This window comes from Odontomachus brunneus, unplaced genomic scaffold (assembly GCF_010583005.1).
Source record: "Odontomachus brunneus isolate Ranch 3 - 2012 unplaced genomic scaffold, Obru_v1 Obru_scaffold_001, whole genome shotgun sequence".
NCBI classification, from domain to species: Eukaryota; Metazoa; Arthropoda; class Insecta; order Hymenoptera; family Formicidae; genus Odontomachus; species Odontomachus brunneus.
The window spans coordinates 4,442,245-4,457,396 of NW_022639451.1; the positions used below are offsets into that span (position 1 = coordinate 4,442,245).

At 37.9% G+C, this 15,152-nt stretch overlaps 2 protein-coding genes and 1 long non-coding RNA gene across 13 annotated transcripts; 1 reads left to right on the forward strand and 2 right to left on the reverse strand.

The window, feature by feature from the left end:
• Window positions 1-772: 772 nt before the first annotated feature.
• LOC116842701 lies at window positions 773-7,207 on the reverse strand. Of its 9 annotated transcripts, XM_032812992.1 has the most exons (5): window positions 7,069-7,207; window positions 6,805-6,984; window positions 2,416-3,296; window positions 1,945-2,053; window positions 773-1,779 (listed from the first exon to the last, which is right to left on the reverse strand). In XM_032812992.1, exons 2-5 carry the CDS (start codon window positions 6,844-6,846, stop codon window positions 1,645-1,647), a joined length of 1,167 nt encoding a protein of 388 aa, XP_032668883.1. In that variant the 5' UTR covers window positions 6,847-6,984; window positions 7,069-7,207; the 3' UTR covers window positions 773-1,644. The 9 variants fall into 9 exon arrangements, with proteins under 9 accessions (XP_032668883.1, XP_032668378.1, XP_032668206.1 ...); XM_032812487.1 differs by having other exon boundaries at window positions 773-2,053; window positions 2,416-3,270; XM_032812315.1 differs by having other exon boundaries at window positions 773-2,053.
• LOC116843056 (lipid storage droplets surface-binding protein 1) lies at window positions 7,071-13,522 on the forward strand. 3 transcript variants are annotated; one of them, XM_032813198.1, is made up of 8 exons: window positions 7,071-7,218; window positions 8,424-8,566; window positions 8,799-8,984; window positions 9,333-9,528; window positions 9,888-10,057; window positions 12,144-12,401; window positions 12,741-12,842; window positions 13,015-13,522. In XM_032813198.1, the coding sequence occupies exons 2-8, from the start codon at window positions 8,438-8,440 to the stop codon at window positions 13,141-13,143; spliced, it is 1,170 nt and encodes a 389-aa protein (XP_032669089.1). In that variant the 5' UTR covers window positions 7,071-7,218; window positions 8,424-8,437; the 3' UTR covers window positions 13,144-13,522. The 3 variants fall into 3 exon arrangements, with proteins under 3 accessions (XP_032669089.1, XP_032669005.1, XP_032669174.1); XM_032813114.1 differs by lacking the exon at window positions 7,071-7,218 and adding an exon at window positions 7,695-7,867; XM_032813283.1 differs by lacking the exon at window positions 7,071-7,218 and adding an exon at window positions 7,924-8,069.
• Window positions 11,435-12,146, reverse strand: LOC116843766. Its single transcript, XR_004377928.1, has 3 exons — window positions 11,726-12,146; window positions 11,599-11,644; window positions 11,435-11,517 (listed from the first exon to the last, which is right to left on the reverse strand). It is a non-coding gene; the product is annotated as an uncharacterized LOC116843766 (long non-coding RNA).
• Window positions 13,523-15,152: the final 1,630 nt, after the last annotated feature.

Consider the following 15,152-nt stretch of genomic DNA (forward strand, 5'->3'; position numbering starts at 1 on the left):
GATGAAACTGTCGGCATAAAATCGTTCTCGTCGTTGTTGTTTCCGCCGTCGTTGCCGTCGTCGTTTCCATCGTCAGCCACGTGTTTGTGCCATATAAGTGGCGTCAAGTGCCTCTACCACGTCCAGGAGTGTTGTTTCTCCTCGGATTGTTTGTTCGATATGCTGACAGGAGTATCCGTACGCTCACGATTTGTATTTGTCACGTAGTTTATAGTTGCATCATTCGATAGCTTAGCGGCAGAAACTCGGAAGAGTTCCTTACAGAAAGGGATATATTATTTCTAAATCATTTCGGCAGACATATCGGCTATTAGCAGAATTGCATGTTAAATGTCTACTAGCATATTAAAGTCGTCATTTTTAATGGTGTTACTGAGACTAATATGAAGGGCTTTTAATATATGTTCTGCATTATTACTCCGTGATTTTTATTCCGGCGAGAATTATTACAGGAGCATTCGATTTATAACATTAATATAAATTTTCCTCGACGATCCAAATGGAAAAATAGTATTTTGAATCATAACTTTTTTTGCTATGATACATTCGCCAGAGTGCTAATCCGTAGTATTGAATTAATTCAGTAATCTTGATACTTTTAAAGGGCACTCAAAAATTTTTGCGATTTCCAAATTTTCATTAATTTCTTGACAATGATCAGAACAACTTGGGATACACACATTGCGATGTTTCTAAAAAAAGTAACACACTTACTCTTTGCATCGCGCTTAAAAGCGACGGTGAAGAATAACAGAGGTAAGTGCATGGCATATTTCGTGTAAATAATTTTTATTGCGTCAACGGGAAACAACGATATATTAACAACAAACTACCACAGTTCTTAACAGTTTGCGTACAACTATACCTTAGAAAATATCACATACTGATGTGATATTGATAATATCACGTGCAATCTAGCTTGTCTCGTCTGGCATTTAAGGAGATATACTTAAAGATTTAGTTATTTGCTGATTAGTAAAACTTCCCCTAATTGGAGGTAGATATTTCTCATCGTCAAAATAGAATATATTTTAGAAAATATTAGGTTAGATCGCAAAGATCGTAAAGTTATCATTACGTGTGGAACTAATAATCTTACGCGTGCAAGAATAAGAGTCGTGCGTTGTTATAACACAATCATAAGCTTATAAGTAACTTGTTACTTTAAACGTTATTGTGTTATTAGACTGGATCGTTAGTTAGATTTCACTTAATTGTTCTTTATAGTCAAATCCATATTATAAATATATCTTTGTATATTATTCTTCACACGTTTGTAACTCTCACTTTTTTTCCTACATATATTCTTCCATCGATTAATAATTTTTTAAAGTATAAGCATAAGCCAAGGTTATCTTTCTTTAATATATAGCAATAAGAAACTTTGCGTGTGAAGATTGTACTAAACAAATTATTTTATATTTATCCTACAATCTAAAATTGCGCTTCTTTGTGCTTCGCTTAAGTTTTATAATTTTTTTTTTCACTGAAAGTAGCATATTGATGCCAAGATATGATTTACACACATTTGTATAATAAATATATTGAAAAAATTTATCAATTGTCCCTGAATTGCATATATTTTGTATTTTCTCCATGAACTTTACGTTCACGAGGATACGACTCACAATGAGCGCGACAATTTTAACCAGCTATGCGATCGTGCAACTCTAGCATGCTGTCTATTATTCGTGCACGATACTCCGCAACCTCTTTGAATTGATCCAAAATGAGCGGTGTTCTGTCAACATACAAAATGCTCTCAAGGCGTTCCACTTCCTGGAAAAAATACTTATTGGCCGCGTTAGATTTCAGCAACATAATAGGTATGTTCAAGATACCGTGAATCACGCATATCATGTATAGATCTTGAATAGACTCGACGAAGTCCTCCCAAGGGAAGGCTTCGGATATGTTTAGACCGGCTTCTTTTAAGATACTCGCCATAGAATCATAATAGATTTTGAAAAGCGTCTCGCTGTGCTCGTCTCGTAATTTCCGTATCGTCGTGAATTGAAGGAAGCACAGTATGTCGTGTGCAGGCGGATTGTATCTACGTGAAAAACATAAATATAACGCTGATACTCGCCAAATTATTGCATTAATTTAAAAGTTTCGTTCGATTTTCTATCTTCTTCAAAAAGAAATTCTTGCATCGTCTATGATAGAAAAACGTAAAATAACGAACGTCGCCAGAACGTTGGCGAAAAATCATAGATAGTCAACGACGGCGATTACTTAGTCGATGAATAATTCATTGAATACAATAAAAGCAAAATATCAAATATCAGCTTACAATATCAAAGCCAAATTTGATCCGAAAAAATTGAAGCAAATTTTTTTGACTGGCTCGTAAGTACTACGATAATGTGCATCAAGGTTATCAGGTTTTAAAAAATCAGCGTGTACAATCACCTCGCAAATTGAAAATCGATGAAGCAGCACTCGATGGGTCGTCCATCGTCACCATACTTGAACAGTATGTTGTTTGCCCACAGATCACCGTGGCATAACACGTTCTTATGCTTCGTCGATGGCGACAGTTTGTCCGTGTGATCCGCACATAGCTTTACAACCCTCTCTTTGAGGTTAGCACATTGATTATTACTCAGCCCAGGTAACAGATCGATTATCGAAAAGATACCCTTCACACCTGCGTCGATCATCGCCTTCGCTTTGCCATCAGCGCGCGGCCAGAGAGTCTCGTGCATGCAATGCGAGAATTTGTCGTGTAGGGTCTTTTTGTACTGCCGTTCAAAGATGAAGGACTTGGCGTGGAACTTGGCGAGTGTCTTCATGAGTATTACGCAGTGTTCAAAGTCAAAGGGAGTGGACTTGTCGGTCATTGTGTAGCCGCTATAAGCCATATCCTCGAGGACAATCACGTCGTTCTCGATCCCGAGGAAGCATTCCGGGATGCATCGCTTGTCGAGGCCATCTAACATTTTCGGAAATACAGTGGTGTAGAGGGCCACCTCCTTTTTGAACGTGCCGTATGTTTGAAGAAAGTTATACAACGGAGTATTGATCGACGGCGGTATTTTCGTAAAGAAGTTGATGTTCTTTGTCTCCAACGGTGACTTTGGACAAGCTACAGTGACTTTCAGCGTAAAATACTGACCCAAGAAACCGTTCACCTCACTTCTCGGCACGATTTCGTAATCGACCAACGAGAAAGCGTCCATCGCGTCTTGTTGCAGTTTCTTGCGTATGATCTCGAAGCACTGCTCGTCTTGCAGGATCTTCTGCGTCTCAGTCTCACACATCGTACTAAGAAGAAAACATGGTTGATCCAACTAAAATTATAGTTATTTTTGGGCCTAAACATATTTTTACAACACGTAAATGATAGTAGTAACATATATATAAGATTATTATATATTACTAATATTATAAAATTTAATAAAAAATAGTTTTCTTCACTATACTTTATAATAATTATTTTTTTATGTGATTATAGCTACAAGTACCAAACATTTTTTCTCAGTGTGTCCACGTACATACGTGTAAACAGTGGAAAAAAACAGGAATATTTTTTGTCAGACTTGGTGGAATCGATGTACTCTGTTTTCAGGTACGTTTTTTCTTCGAATTCTGCGACTACGACGCACAAGCTAATCAGTGGTTGCTGTTTATCCAAAGAAACGTGATATAGCGCGCGCTTTTAAGTGAAAACGAACAATAGCATCGTCGTAAAAAAACGTTAGAAAAAATTAACGTCGTTTCGCTGGCCTTTATAGACGGCTGGACATTATAGTTTTACGATAGCTTTAGCAAATTAAAGCGTCGCGCAAAACCGCGCGAGTACATTCGGATTTAGTACGCCGAATAACGTTCGCGCGCGATATGTCGCTCCCATTCAAGATTAAGGTACCTTTATATGTTCACGAAGAAAATCGTCACGTGTAAGATAAAGGGTCGCGTGTACTCGTGGTGGGGTTATTTTCTTCTTTATTGGCGTTGATTGCTGCTAATATTAGACACGTTATACGAGCTATGTTCTGCATAACGTGCTAATGAAACTGATGACTTCTTATTGACCCTACTAGTGTGGATCGATAACCGCATGTGTATACACACATGATGCAGTGTTGTGGGCGGACAAAGGCGACCGTATCGCACGGAGAGGTCTCATCCCTTATCCAGTTCGCACGAATATCTACGTTTGCATTCGTATAGAACGCGTTGAACTTTTAATTACTATCAGCGACAATTTTTTCAAAGTATCGATTTATAAATATAAATTTTCAAATATTAAATTTAAAAGTGATTGCGATCACTTTTTATCTTTCTCGTAAAAATTTCACATTTGACGTTTCACTTTAAGTACGAACCATTGATCCGTGTTGAAGGCACATCTGCGTACGCCTATGAAAGAAGATATTTGGAGGAATGGAATCGTGTTTAGCATATTAAATAGATACGTTCGCTGTCATCTTGCGCTTGGATGCCACACACGTGTGTCAAACTATCAACCTCACTTATATACTTTAGCGATCTTTGAATGGAATGCATCAAACGGAGCAAGCATGTGAAATTGAGCGTCGCAATTGCTTAGACTATTTTTTGAGATTGAGGATTATTCGTTGATATTTTTTTAACCGTTGTTTAATTAATCCTCGAACTAATATTTAGATGAGAGTTTGCTAAGAAACGTGAAGGCATTTGAAACGACAGGCGCATCGTCAAGATGCACTTGAGAATCGAACAGAGATATAAATTAATCATCGTAATTGAATTGCTTATTATTATCACAACAAAATGTTTGAAACGACGCGTAGATTGTACGCAATCACGACTGATTGAAAAACTACCTTAATAGTTTCTGAAGATGAATACCGGAAATTTTCCGAGTAACGCTCGTCGTGTTAGAGTGTTAGTTGAATCTAGTGACGCACTTTATCCTCAAGGAGCAACAGAACGGCCATTTTATTCATTTGACTTTTATAGTGTTCTCGATAGTGCGAGTTTCTTAACTATTCATCTTTCTCACTTTGCATCTGCATAGTTTTTGCGTGAGACGCACTTAGCGCGCAAAACATAGTTTTGTCTAAAGCACTAAAAAAATTTGCAAAAATAAGAACTTGTCAAATGACAAGTTACCATCAATTACTCGATCAGCAAACAATGCAAGAAAATATGCCTCAAGTATGTATTTTCGAAAACACAGAGAGATATTTGTAATTATATGCTGATTATTCAATTGGACCTTATCTGTTGCAAAACATCTTGCTATAAAGACTTTGATATGTTACGCAATCGATAGTAGTATTAGAATCAAGCTAGATGCGCGATGTTAAATTGAGTCAGCTAATGATAAAATGATATATAATTATGCGCAATAAAGGACGAAGAAAGATACGAAGCCGAAATCTCGGAAAGATTGATGGAACTCTCACAAGAGAGTCTTTAAAAATAAACGATATAACTTTGATCCTCGCGCTTCGTTGGCCGGCAAATATCGCTACGTTTAATGTCACGCTAGACGAAATGACATCGCACCTAACGTCACATGATGTACGTCTTATGGATGGAGGGTGCATGCTTTCCTTCGTATTTTCACGGAACTCACACTGACAGCTTTTCATCGCGGAAGCGATAGACGACGGACAGAAGTATTGGGGAAGGTATTGTCGAATCGAGCGTACGGCGACGAGTGCAGTAGCGTCCAGTATTCAAGTGGTTTTCTATTTTGTGAGATTTCAGCTGTCGGCTTTCTCGAGACCCGAGGAGTGAACAATAATACGCGCGACAGCTGGAATTTCGACTTGTATAATGGTGCCTGGCATATTCTCCGTATCTACCACATAGATTCAACCAAAAAACGTTCGAGTTGATTTACGATTAAAATAAATCTTTTATTTTTTTCTCTGGATTCGCGAAAATTACGTAAAAATTACGCTTTCTAAGAACTCCAAAGAAAATCTAGCGCGTCACTCTTTTGGATCAAATAAAAATGCGTGATTTATCGTCATTCGTCATCTCGTCTCTTTTGATTTATACAGTTATCAAATAATCAAAATTTATGAACGCAAAGTGAATAAGAACGTCGGTAGTTGATAGTCGAGAGAGAAAATTGAGGCGTAAAAATTGAGACGTATTAAACCACGAACACTTCTATACGCGAGTAGCAAAGTGGACTTTGTCATGGCAATTAAGAGCGTCTGCCAGTGATAATTTCGAATTTTCCATGGTTTCCCTTTCCCCGACACGTTCCACGAGCGCTCTCGTCCCTAGGAGTATCAATCTGCCAATTATCTCGCACATTCATCCGATGTATGGAACTCGCGCGATGGATGATGAATGTTCGTTCAATTCAGGATGCTTACCAACACAATCCTGGAATGGCACGAAAGTGTCCACATATAAAACGTTAAACTGTATTTACGCATTTGCGCGAGCGCGTTCCTCAAATCACGTGATGGAGTTTCGCTTGAAAAAAACCAAATTGATGATAGGTGCCGTTGTTTTACGCGCACATCTGAAATATCATTGTCGGTCCGGTGTATGCCGCAACATATGATTGATAAAGTGGACAATAATAATTGCAAGACAGCTTGGAAGGACTTGAGGGCCAATAAAAGTACAACGAGTGATAAAAACGTGATAAGTGCTCTCTCTTTCTCTCTCTCTTGTAACATATTGTCATTATTAGGCTCGTATTCCTTTTTCTTCTTTCTATTGAAACGAATTTGGTGAAATAGGCGGCCTTTGAACAAGCTAATACGTTTCATTTTTAAGTATAACTTATGCGTGTAACATTATTTTTGGAAAAAAGAATGTTGCTTATTACTTAATTTGTACCTCGATATAATCTCCGCGATGACGGTAATGGTCGAGGCCCATGCGATTTGTCGCCGTAACGGTTAGCTGTGCCGATTCTACCCCGGCTTGTTCACGTGCACGTTCCTATTTTCGCCAACGGATCAGTACGATATCCAAATGCATCTCAAAGTGCGCGAGCGTGCGCGGATGACGGAGAGGCTAGAGCAAGTTTTATTTATGCGTCATTACATCCGCCGCGTCCATATATAATCGAATATGTCATAGGTCAAGCCGATGAGATACCAGTTTGCCGTCCCCGGCATGCAGTCAACGGTGCGTTCTACGAACGAAACACCCAGTTTTCTGTCGTCTTGCCGGATCCGCGAACGGGTTCGTCGAATCCCACGTAAAATCGTCAGATCAGTTCCCGACAGCCGCTTCAGCTGTCCTCAGGTAAGGCCTTCTGACAGCGGTATTCGACGGACGCGCGCGCGCGCGTGTGTGTGTGTATGTACATGTGTGCTCCTATTTATGTCTGAATATGCGTATACGTATATAGACGTTGCCGAACGAAAGCGATTGCACAGCTGATTGCGGAGTCGAATCGAGAACGGAATAGAAAAGAGGGAGGGACAATTAATGATCGTTTAGCAAACGATTGACGAACGAGAGATAGAGAGACGGCGAAAGCGAGAGATAAAGAATGGGAGTAGCCCGAATTTTTCGCGTCGATGCAAATCTGCGAAAGTCATTTATTCGCGAGCACACGGATTTCACCGGCGAGACGGTTTCGTCGTCGCCGTGGTCGCCATTCGCGGGTGAAAGTCACGACGGAAGTAATTGTTTCGTGCCGGAATCGCCGTCGCGATTAATTTCCACCTTCGTCCTATCGCGATAACGACGGATTGATCAGAGCGTTCGATCTGGTATACGACGAAGTGGTCGCACTGAAGTTCGAGATAGAAGTCCGGGGTACAGACTCGATATTAACCACGAAGCAAAGTCATCGTCATCCTCGCAGCATGACCTCCCTTATCGCCGTTCGCCGATGCCGTTTGTGTCATTCCTTTTCACTGACATATGGCTGCGTTTACGTTTGCCGGTGCGTTTTTCTCAACGGGCTGGTGTCACCGCGATAATCTAGTCTTCACTTTACAGGTCGCGATGGCACTCGTCCGTAGATACGAGCGTTGTATTTAGCGCACCGAGTCGAACGGGAGAGAACGAGAGACGGAGCTCACAATTGCGTGAAATAACCGATCGCCTCGAGACGCGTCGAAATAAACGCGCAAATTATTAATCGGGTAATAATAATTATTCGGGTAATAAAGATAGTACGAAGATAGAAACGTATGTATCGAGCGGCTGTATCGTATAATTGCGAACGATTCTGAAACGCGTGATAGAACGGCCGGGGAAACGCATAAAACGGTGACACTGAGTGTAATCGTACATTCAACTGTGCTTTATTGCAAGGAATAATTCTTGATTCGCTCAGATATATTCTTTCGATTCCAACGCACATACGTACGTAATACACGTTATATCGGGACGCGAGATGAAGCTAAATTTAGCGATAACAGCCTTATCGACGCTCGGTAAACAGTATGCAACGTTATATGCAAGCGAGCTGCACAATAATTAATCGTCAATTACAGCGACTATTCCTGAAATGGCGCGATCAAACGTGAGAAGGCGGCACTCGGATTTGCCGCATTTCGAGTCTGTCGCCAGGATCTCGAGCTTCCCCATCGTCGAGAGCGGCATACACATTGCTGGTAATGTGTATGAGAAAATAAAGGTATGCTGCGCACGTAACAGAAATGCGAGTTGGCATTTTTATCTGATCGCTAGAGATAACTTGAGAATTTCTCACATCTCTAATAATCCGAGTTATACACAACGGTTGCAGAATTCTTTTATAGTACAATCAGTAGCGACGAAAAATATGATTCTCTGTGTAGATAATATATGTATAAAATATAACGTGTCTTCTCTGCGCAATTTAATTACAATCGTCTCGTTGTGTATAGCGTTCTAATTCTTTGATGAACTGGAGCTTGGATACGGCAGAGCATTCATTAGCGATTGCAACGGCGACGGCAAAGCCAGCTTTTTTCGCATTCAACGGGCCAATTACGACGATCGATCAGTTGCTGTGCAAGGGCATCGACATTGTCGAAGAGAGAGTGCCAGCAGTGCATCTTCCTCCATACGTCGTAAGTTAACGAGTTTTTTTCACCGCCAAATAATTCTCCTGTTGTTCTTGTGTATACGATCAGCAGCTGAATTTAAAATATCGAGCTCAGAATGCTCAGAATATTCACGGCATGCAAAAATTTCATTTCGAACAGAAAGCGCTCTAAAGAACAGTAAAGAAAATTATAAAGATCGTTACTTAATTGCATAATGCAGCGCATGCCTAGTGGAAGGCTGATAAAAAAAAATCGGCTGATAAGTGTGATTAACACGAAAGGCTGAGAGGTGTTATTAGATGAGAAAAAAACAATTAATCTCACAAATGTATTATCACGCGCAAATTAATACAACGTAATTTTATGTTTCAGATGTATCTGAACACGCGAGAGTATGTGAGTAACAAGATTGTAAGGCCGGTGCTGATGCGTGCCGGAAGCGTCAAGCAAATCGGCAGTCAAGCCGCCGACGCCGCGGCTGACAGATTGGACGGTGCATTGACAGTTGCGGACAAGTATGTAGACCGCTACTTGCCGGAGGATCCAACTGACAAGGTGGACGGCAACGGTAAGTGGACGGTATATGGATAACGCGCTCAGTCAGTTTCCTAAATCCAAAACTGTATATGAAATTAGATCGGATTTCGCGTAAAACGATCAGTCTTCTTCAAAATTGCGGACTTTTATTTAATTTTTACATTAATGAACTGGTTTAAGATGATTGTCATTATCAAACCATTGACCATCATTGACCATCAAACGTTGTCAATTCTCCTGCTGCGTTGCGTAAGAGATTCGAGGCAGGTGATGCGCAACGCGATAGCGACGTTAACGAGCAATAAATCATAACTATAGTTTAGTTGCTGATTTCATTAACGAGTTTTTGTGTCACGATATGTCTCGAGTGATGATCGTTGCGCCTTTCAGAGATTAATCCAGCTGAACCCGCGAGCAAAACGACACGAACGATCAAGCATGGTGCAAGATTTTCACGAAAATTGCAAAAGAGATTGACAAGACGCACTTTGGCCGAGGCGCGCGCACTCAAGGAGCAAGGAACAGAGTGCATCCACGTTCTTCTGTACGTGATAGAGCTGGTAAGATACTTATTGGATGATTAACATTTTTTCTCTTTACGTATATATTTTTTTTATAACTTTTTCAAATTTGCGGAAGCACGCGAATAATGGAAAGTCTGCACGTTGTCGTTATTATGTAATATTATTGTAGCAAAGTCAATTTTTTAATTTGTAACTTAATGCTTTACATGCATTATTATGTCATTATTACGTTATTTTCGATAGCGATTATCTTCCGCAAACTATGTTTTCTCATCTAATTGCATACTTGCACAATTGCAAATGCGTTGAAGTAATCAGCAAAAAACATTATCGACATGTACATGTACTACATTTGCGATCAACGCATTTGCAATTGTGCAAGTATGCAATTAGATGAGAAAACATAGTTTGCGGAAGATAATCGCCATCGAAAATATTGTTGCGCAAAGCACTGGCTATATTAATAACTTATATTAATCCTATCTATGCTCGATAAAATAATGATAGATTATGCTCGATAAAATAATACTAAACATTCATAAAGAGCGTGATACTTGATGTTAAGTTCATACTGAGAAAGCAAATGTATTTACACAGAAAAAATATCATTCTGCTGTTAAGAAAAATGATTACTTGCTTTTCTTTCTAATGTTTATTTTCAACTATTAGAATATTTTCTTGATAATAATAAGTAGTACTAACTACTGATAATAATAATACTGATAATAATAAGTATATCCATAACAAATATTTTAGAAAAGCTCATTATAATGTATTCAAAGGAAGAATTTATTTTCTTTATAAGAAAATCATAAAATTTTATTAAAAAAATAATTGGCTCGACTCTACGTAAATAAGTAAACCGAATTTTTGTTTTAATTTAATATTCTTAATTGAAATGCTAAGCTTACTAGGATTAAAAACATATTTCGAACTTTGATGCTTATGATAAGCTTATGATTTGCGTATATATAAACTTAAGAAATACTTTAAACAAAGTAACATTGATTTGAACGCAATATATGTATTTTTCTGTGTGTGAATATGCGATGTAGAAAATATCTTTTTATAATGACAAGAGATAATCATTTTAATGACACATAATTCTACACGAAATATTAGAATTCGTGCGCTGATATTAAATCAAGAGCTAATCTAGCTCTACTATTCATTCAAAATAGATATTGTACAAAGCTCGCTCGAAGAATTTCTTATTTTTATATCTATTTTAATGTTTTTGCTTATTACAATACAATATGTATCTTGATAAAAGAATTAATTTATTTTAATCTTGTAAAATCAAGCAATTTAATGGACTTACTGATTTTACTTTAAGAAATTTTTTTTCGTATAATCATAAAATAAATACTGAAAAAAATGTTTAAAAATTTATTTGTGACATTTAAAATTTATTTTTATGAAATAAAGTTTATTTCTGTGAATAACTTACCGATTTAACTTTTGGCAAGATTTTTCGTAGAATCATCAAATAAACACTGAAAAAATGTTTAAAAATTTATTTGTGACATTTAAAATTTATTTTTATGAAATAAAGTTTATTTCTGTGAATAACTTACCGATTTAACTTTTGGCAAGATTTTTCGTAGAATCATCAAATAAACACTGAAAAAATGTTTAAAAATTTATTTGTGACATTTAAAATTTATTTTTATGAAATAAAGTTTATTTCTGTGAATAACTTACCGATTTAACTTTTGGCAAGATTTTTCGTAGAATCATCAAATAAACACTGAAAAAATGTTTAAAAATTTATTTATGATATTTTAAATTTACTTATATCCTATAAATTTGTTTATATCCCACAAATAAATTTTCAAGTATTTTTTTCTTAATGCATACTGAGTTTATGGAATATAAAGTTTATTTCACAGAAATTTTACGCGTTACAGTGAAAGTGATCGGCTGATTGAGTAAAATCACACGTGACTTTTTGCAAAACCGTACTAAAGAAAAGTAGTTGGAAATTTATTTGTATTCCGGTATAAAGTTCCTCTTTCTGAATAAATAAAATAACGACTTTACTCAATCACCGACCACTTTCACTGTAACGTATGCGCGATTCATGTTCATCTGTTGCATTCTACTTATTGTTGTTACGCAGTTAGCTACAGATCCGAAATTAGCGCTGCAGAAGGCCAAGGAGCTATGGGCTACGTTGAGCTTATCCGAACCTGAAAATCAGGCACGCCCAGCTACATTGGAGCAATTGCTGGTACTGTTGACACGTGAATCGGCACGGCGCCTGGTACATCTGGTGAACGGCGCGTCGACATTGGCGGCTAAGACCCCGCGACGCTTAGGTCACCTGTTCGCCAGACTCTCTGATCAACTGCTCGCCGTTGCGGATGCCACATTGAAGGTTACGTCAATTTCATTCGCTTGTGTGCGACTCGATCGATCTTAAGAGGGAGCAATAGCCTCTCAATAATCTGCAGCGAAAGCCGCGCGCTTTCTCTCTATTCTTCTAGCCCTGCTAGACTATTCCAGCGAGAAATATAATGTCAATAAGCAAATATTCGCAAGATAACAAAAGATCCGCGCATGTCTTGCTGTTGAAAATATCTCACGTTATCTAATCTTCTTCAATTTGTCATTGAAGTCATAGAAATCATAGGTCTTGTTAAAAAAGAAAGAAAAAATACCTTTCGACGCGTTTGAAGACCGCGGAATAATTTATATTGTGTATATTGCTTTCCAGATGACATCACTTACAGGTAAGAGCAAGATCGCCGCAAAGGAACAAGTATCTGTCATACGCTCCGCGATCGAGAGGCTGAATTCAACTACAAATCTATTATTGGTACGCTCCCATATCATACCTCCGCGGAACCGACTATCCTAATGTTGACGTGAATTATTTTGTGTTGATAAATCGTATTGAATAATTTTCCCAAATCATCCAAATACTCTCTCGGAAATTTATATCCCTTTAACGTATGCGCGATAATAAGATATTCGACTACTTTCCGTAGGAACGACTCGCTGAATTCTTGGCTGGTCGTCCGAGATCTCAGAAGGTACCACGCGTGCAGAACCGCCAGCAGAACCACAACAACCACATGTCGGTGTCGTCTAATCCTCCGATAAACGGTATCGAGTAACCGGCGCGAGTCCCGCTTGAAAACTGCTACGCGCGGGTTTCTTCCGGTATGGTTTTCGGTTACAAGGTCAAAGACACTCTCGGGAGCAGGGAAGAAGTCGCGTCGAGCTGTCGCCGTCGCTACCGTCACCACCACCATCGCTTATCAATTAACGCAACGCCCGCGCGATTGCACCATTACCTTTATACGAAGTTTACGATTTTGTATACTCGTTGATACACGATAATACAAAGACAGAATATATTTTATCACCGGCACAATGTACCCGTGCCGCGCTCATTCTTCTCAGTTTAGCCATTGGTCAACTTATTGCTTCTACGGTAGTTAAGAGTGTAAGTGAGAAAGGAAAAAAAATAAAGGGTCGTCTTGATTAATCGTATGAGTCGTGCGGGCCGATACTCATTTACTTCCTTCTGCTTATCCTTACAAGTGTTTGTGACGAAAGCGGACAAGTGACAATATCAGTAAAGGATTTTTGTAGTTTGTATAATTGCGATTTCTACAGGCTCTTGTAGCGATATACATTTTGGAGCGCTATGTATCAATTAAAAGAAGTAAGATTACCTTTCGCTTGCTATACACGGTGGACTTTAACTCCAAGCGACACGTCCCGTTCATGCCATGTTCTCTACAGATTTCTTCCGATAGTGAAAGCGGAGAAATCTCAAGTAATTGTAGAATGTTTACTCCCTGAACTTCCTGCTCCTCGAGCGAGTCGTGATACGGTACTTATTAAATGTGTGCACGGTACTTATTAAATGCTAAGTACTAATTGTTTTAAAACGTAAACTTGACATCTCAATTTAAAAACTGTAAAAATTGTAAAATATGAACGATTCTCTTTCAGAATTATCGGTTGAAGTTATCAGAATTCGGCCTAAATTATTAAAGTTACTAGTTAACTCAAACAGAATTCTGGTAATTTCAACCGGAATTTCTGAATCGTTCATACTTTACTTGAAATTAGTTTATTCAATCAAACTTTTCCGCGCAACAATACTGAAATGATGAAGTTATGTAATTGTACGATTGATGTACGTACGTATAATTAAATCGCAATAAACATATCGAAATGTATCGATAATTTCTCTAGATTGTATCGCAAAAAAATGATTAAGCGCCGTCGACTTTTGTGTACGACGTCTTCGATAATCTTTACGTTTTATCGACGTCTTCGATAATCTTACTAGCTTTTTTCTACAGTTCTGAGAATTGCGAGATTTCCAAGACTGACTCAAATGTTTGAAGTAGACGCAGTGAACTCTAACCTGAGTAGAACGAAGTTCACTGGTCAGACTACAAAACCTGATGTTCAAGAGGAACTTTACGCGATTACGAGATAAAGGCGATATCTGTGAATCGTGCCAGTTAGACAACCGTGTCATGGACTCTGGAACTTAATCGTTGAACAGAAGCGCAAAAGTGATGATAGATCCGAATTTCTTTTTATTGTGCAATCATTGTGAAAACGGATGTGCATATCTAATGCATTTTTATTTTTCAAATTATTCGTTTACCACATATTTCAGATTATGAAATATGTGTATCGAGTGTATTTCAAAATATAATAATCAAAGTAACTTATTAATAGATTTTATAATCTCAAGCTATGCTCTATCTTGATATCTTAATAATTATATTTATTAGTATTAATAAAACTTGTAGATTTACGTTGCACAATGCAGGTGAAATCGTATTGATTCTAGAAACACTGATTTCTTAGAGATAAATCATCAAGATTAAAGATATGCAATCGTTTAAAGGAAAATTATCGCGTCAGAAGAGAGAGAGAAACAAACTTCCTTAACTAATAAATTCCTGATAATTTTTCGTTAATCACTTTCTTATACAGTGGATTTAAAAAATGTTTGAACATTTTATTTTCGATGCAGTTTGAAAAGCAACCTTAATGAGATGTAATAGTCTAATAGGAGTACTTGTTTTTTAATAAGTCTCCAAGAAGTCAAGTTCTCTTATTGGATTATTGGCTGCACTCCTAACTACAAAAA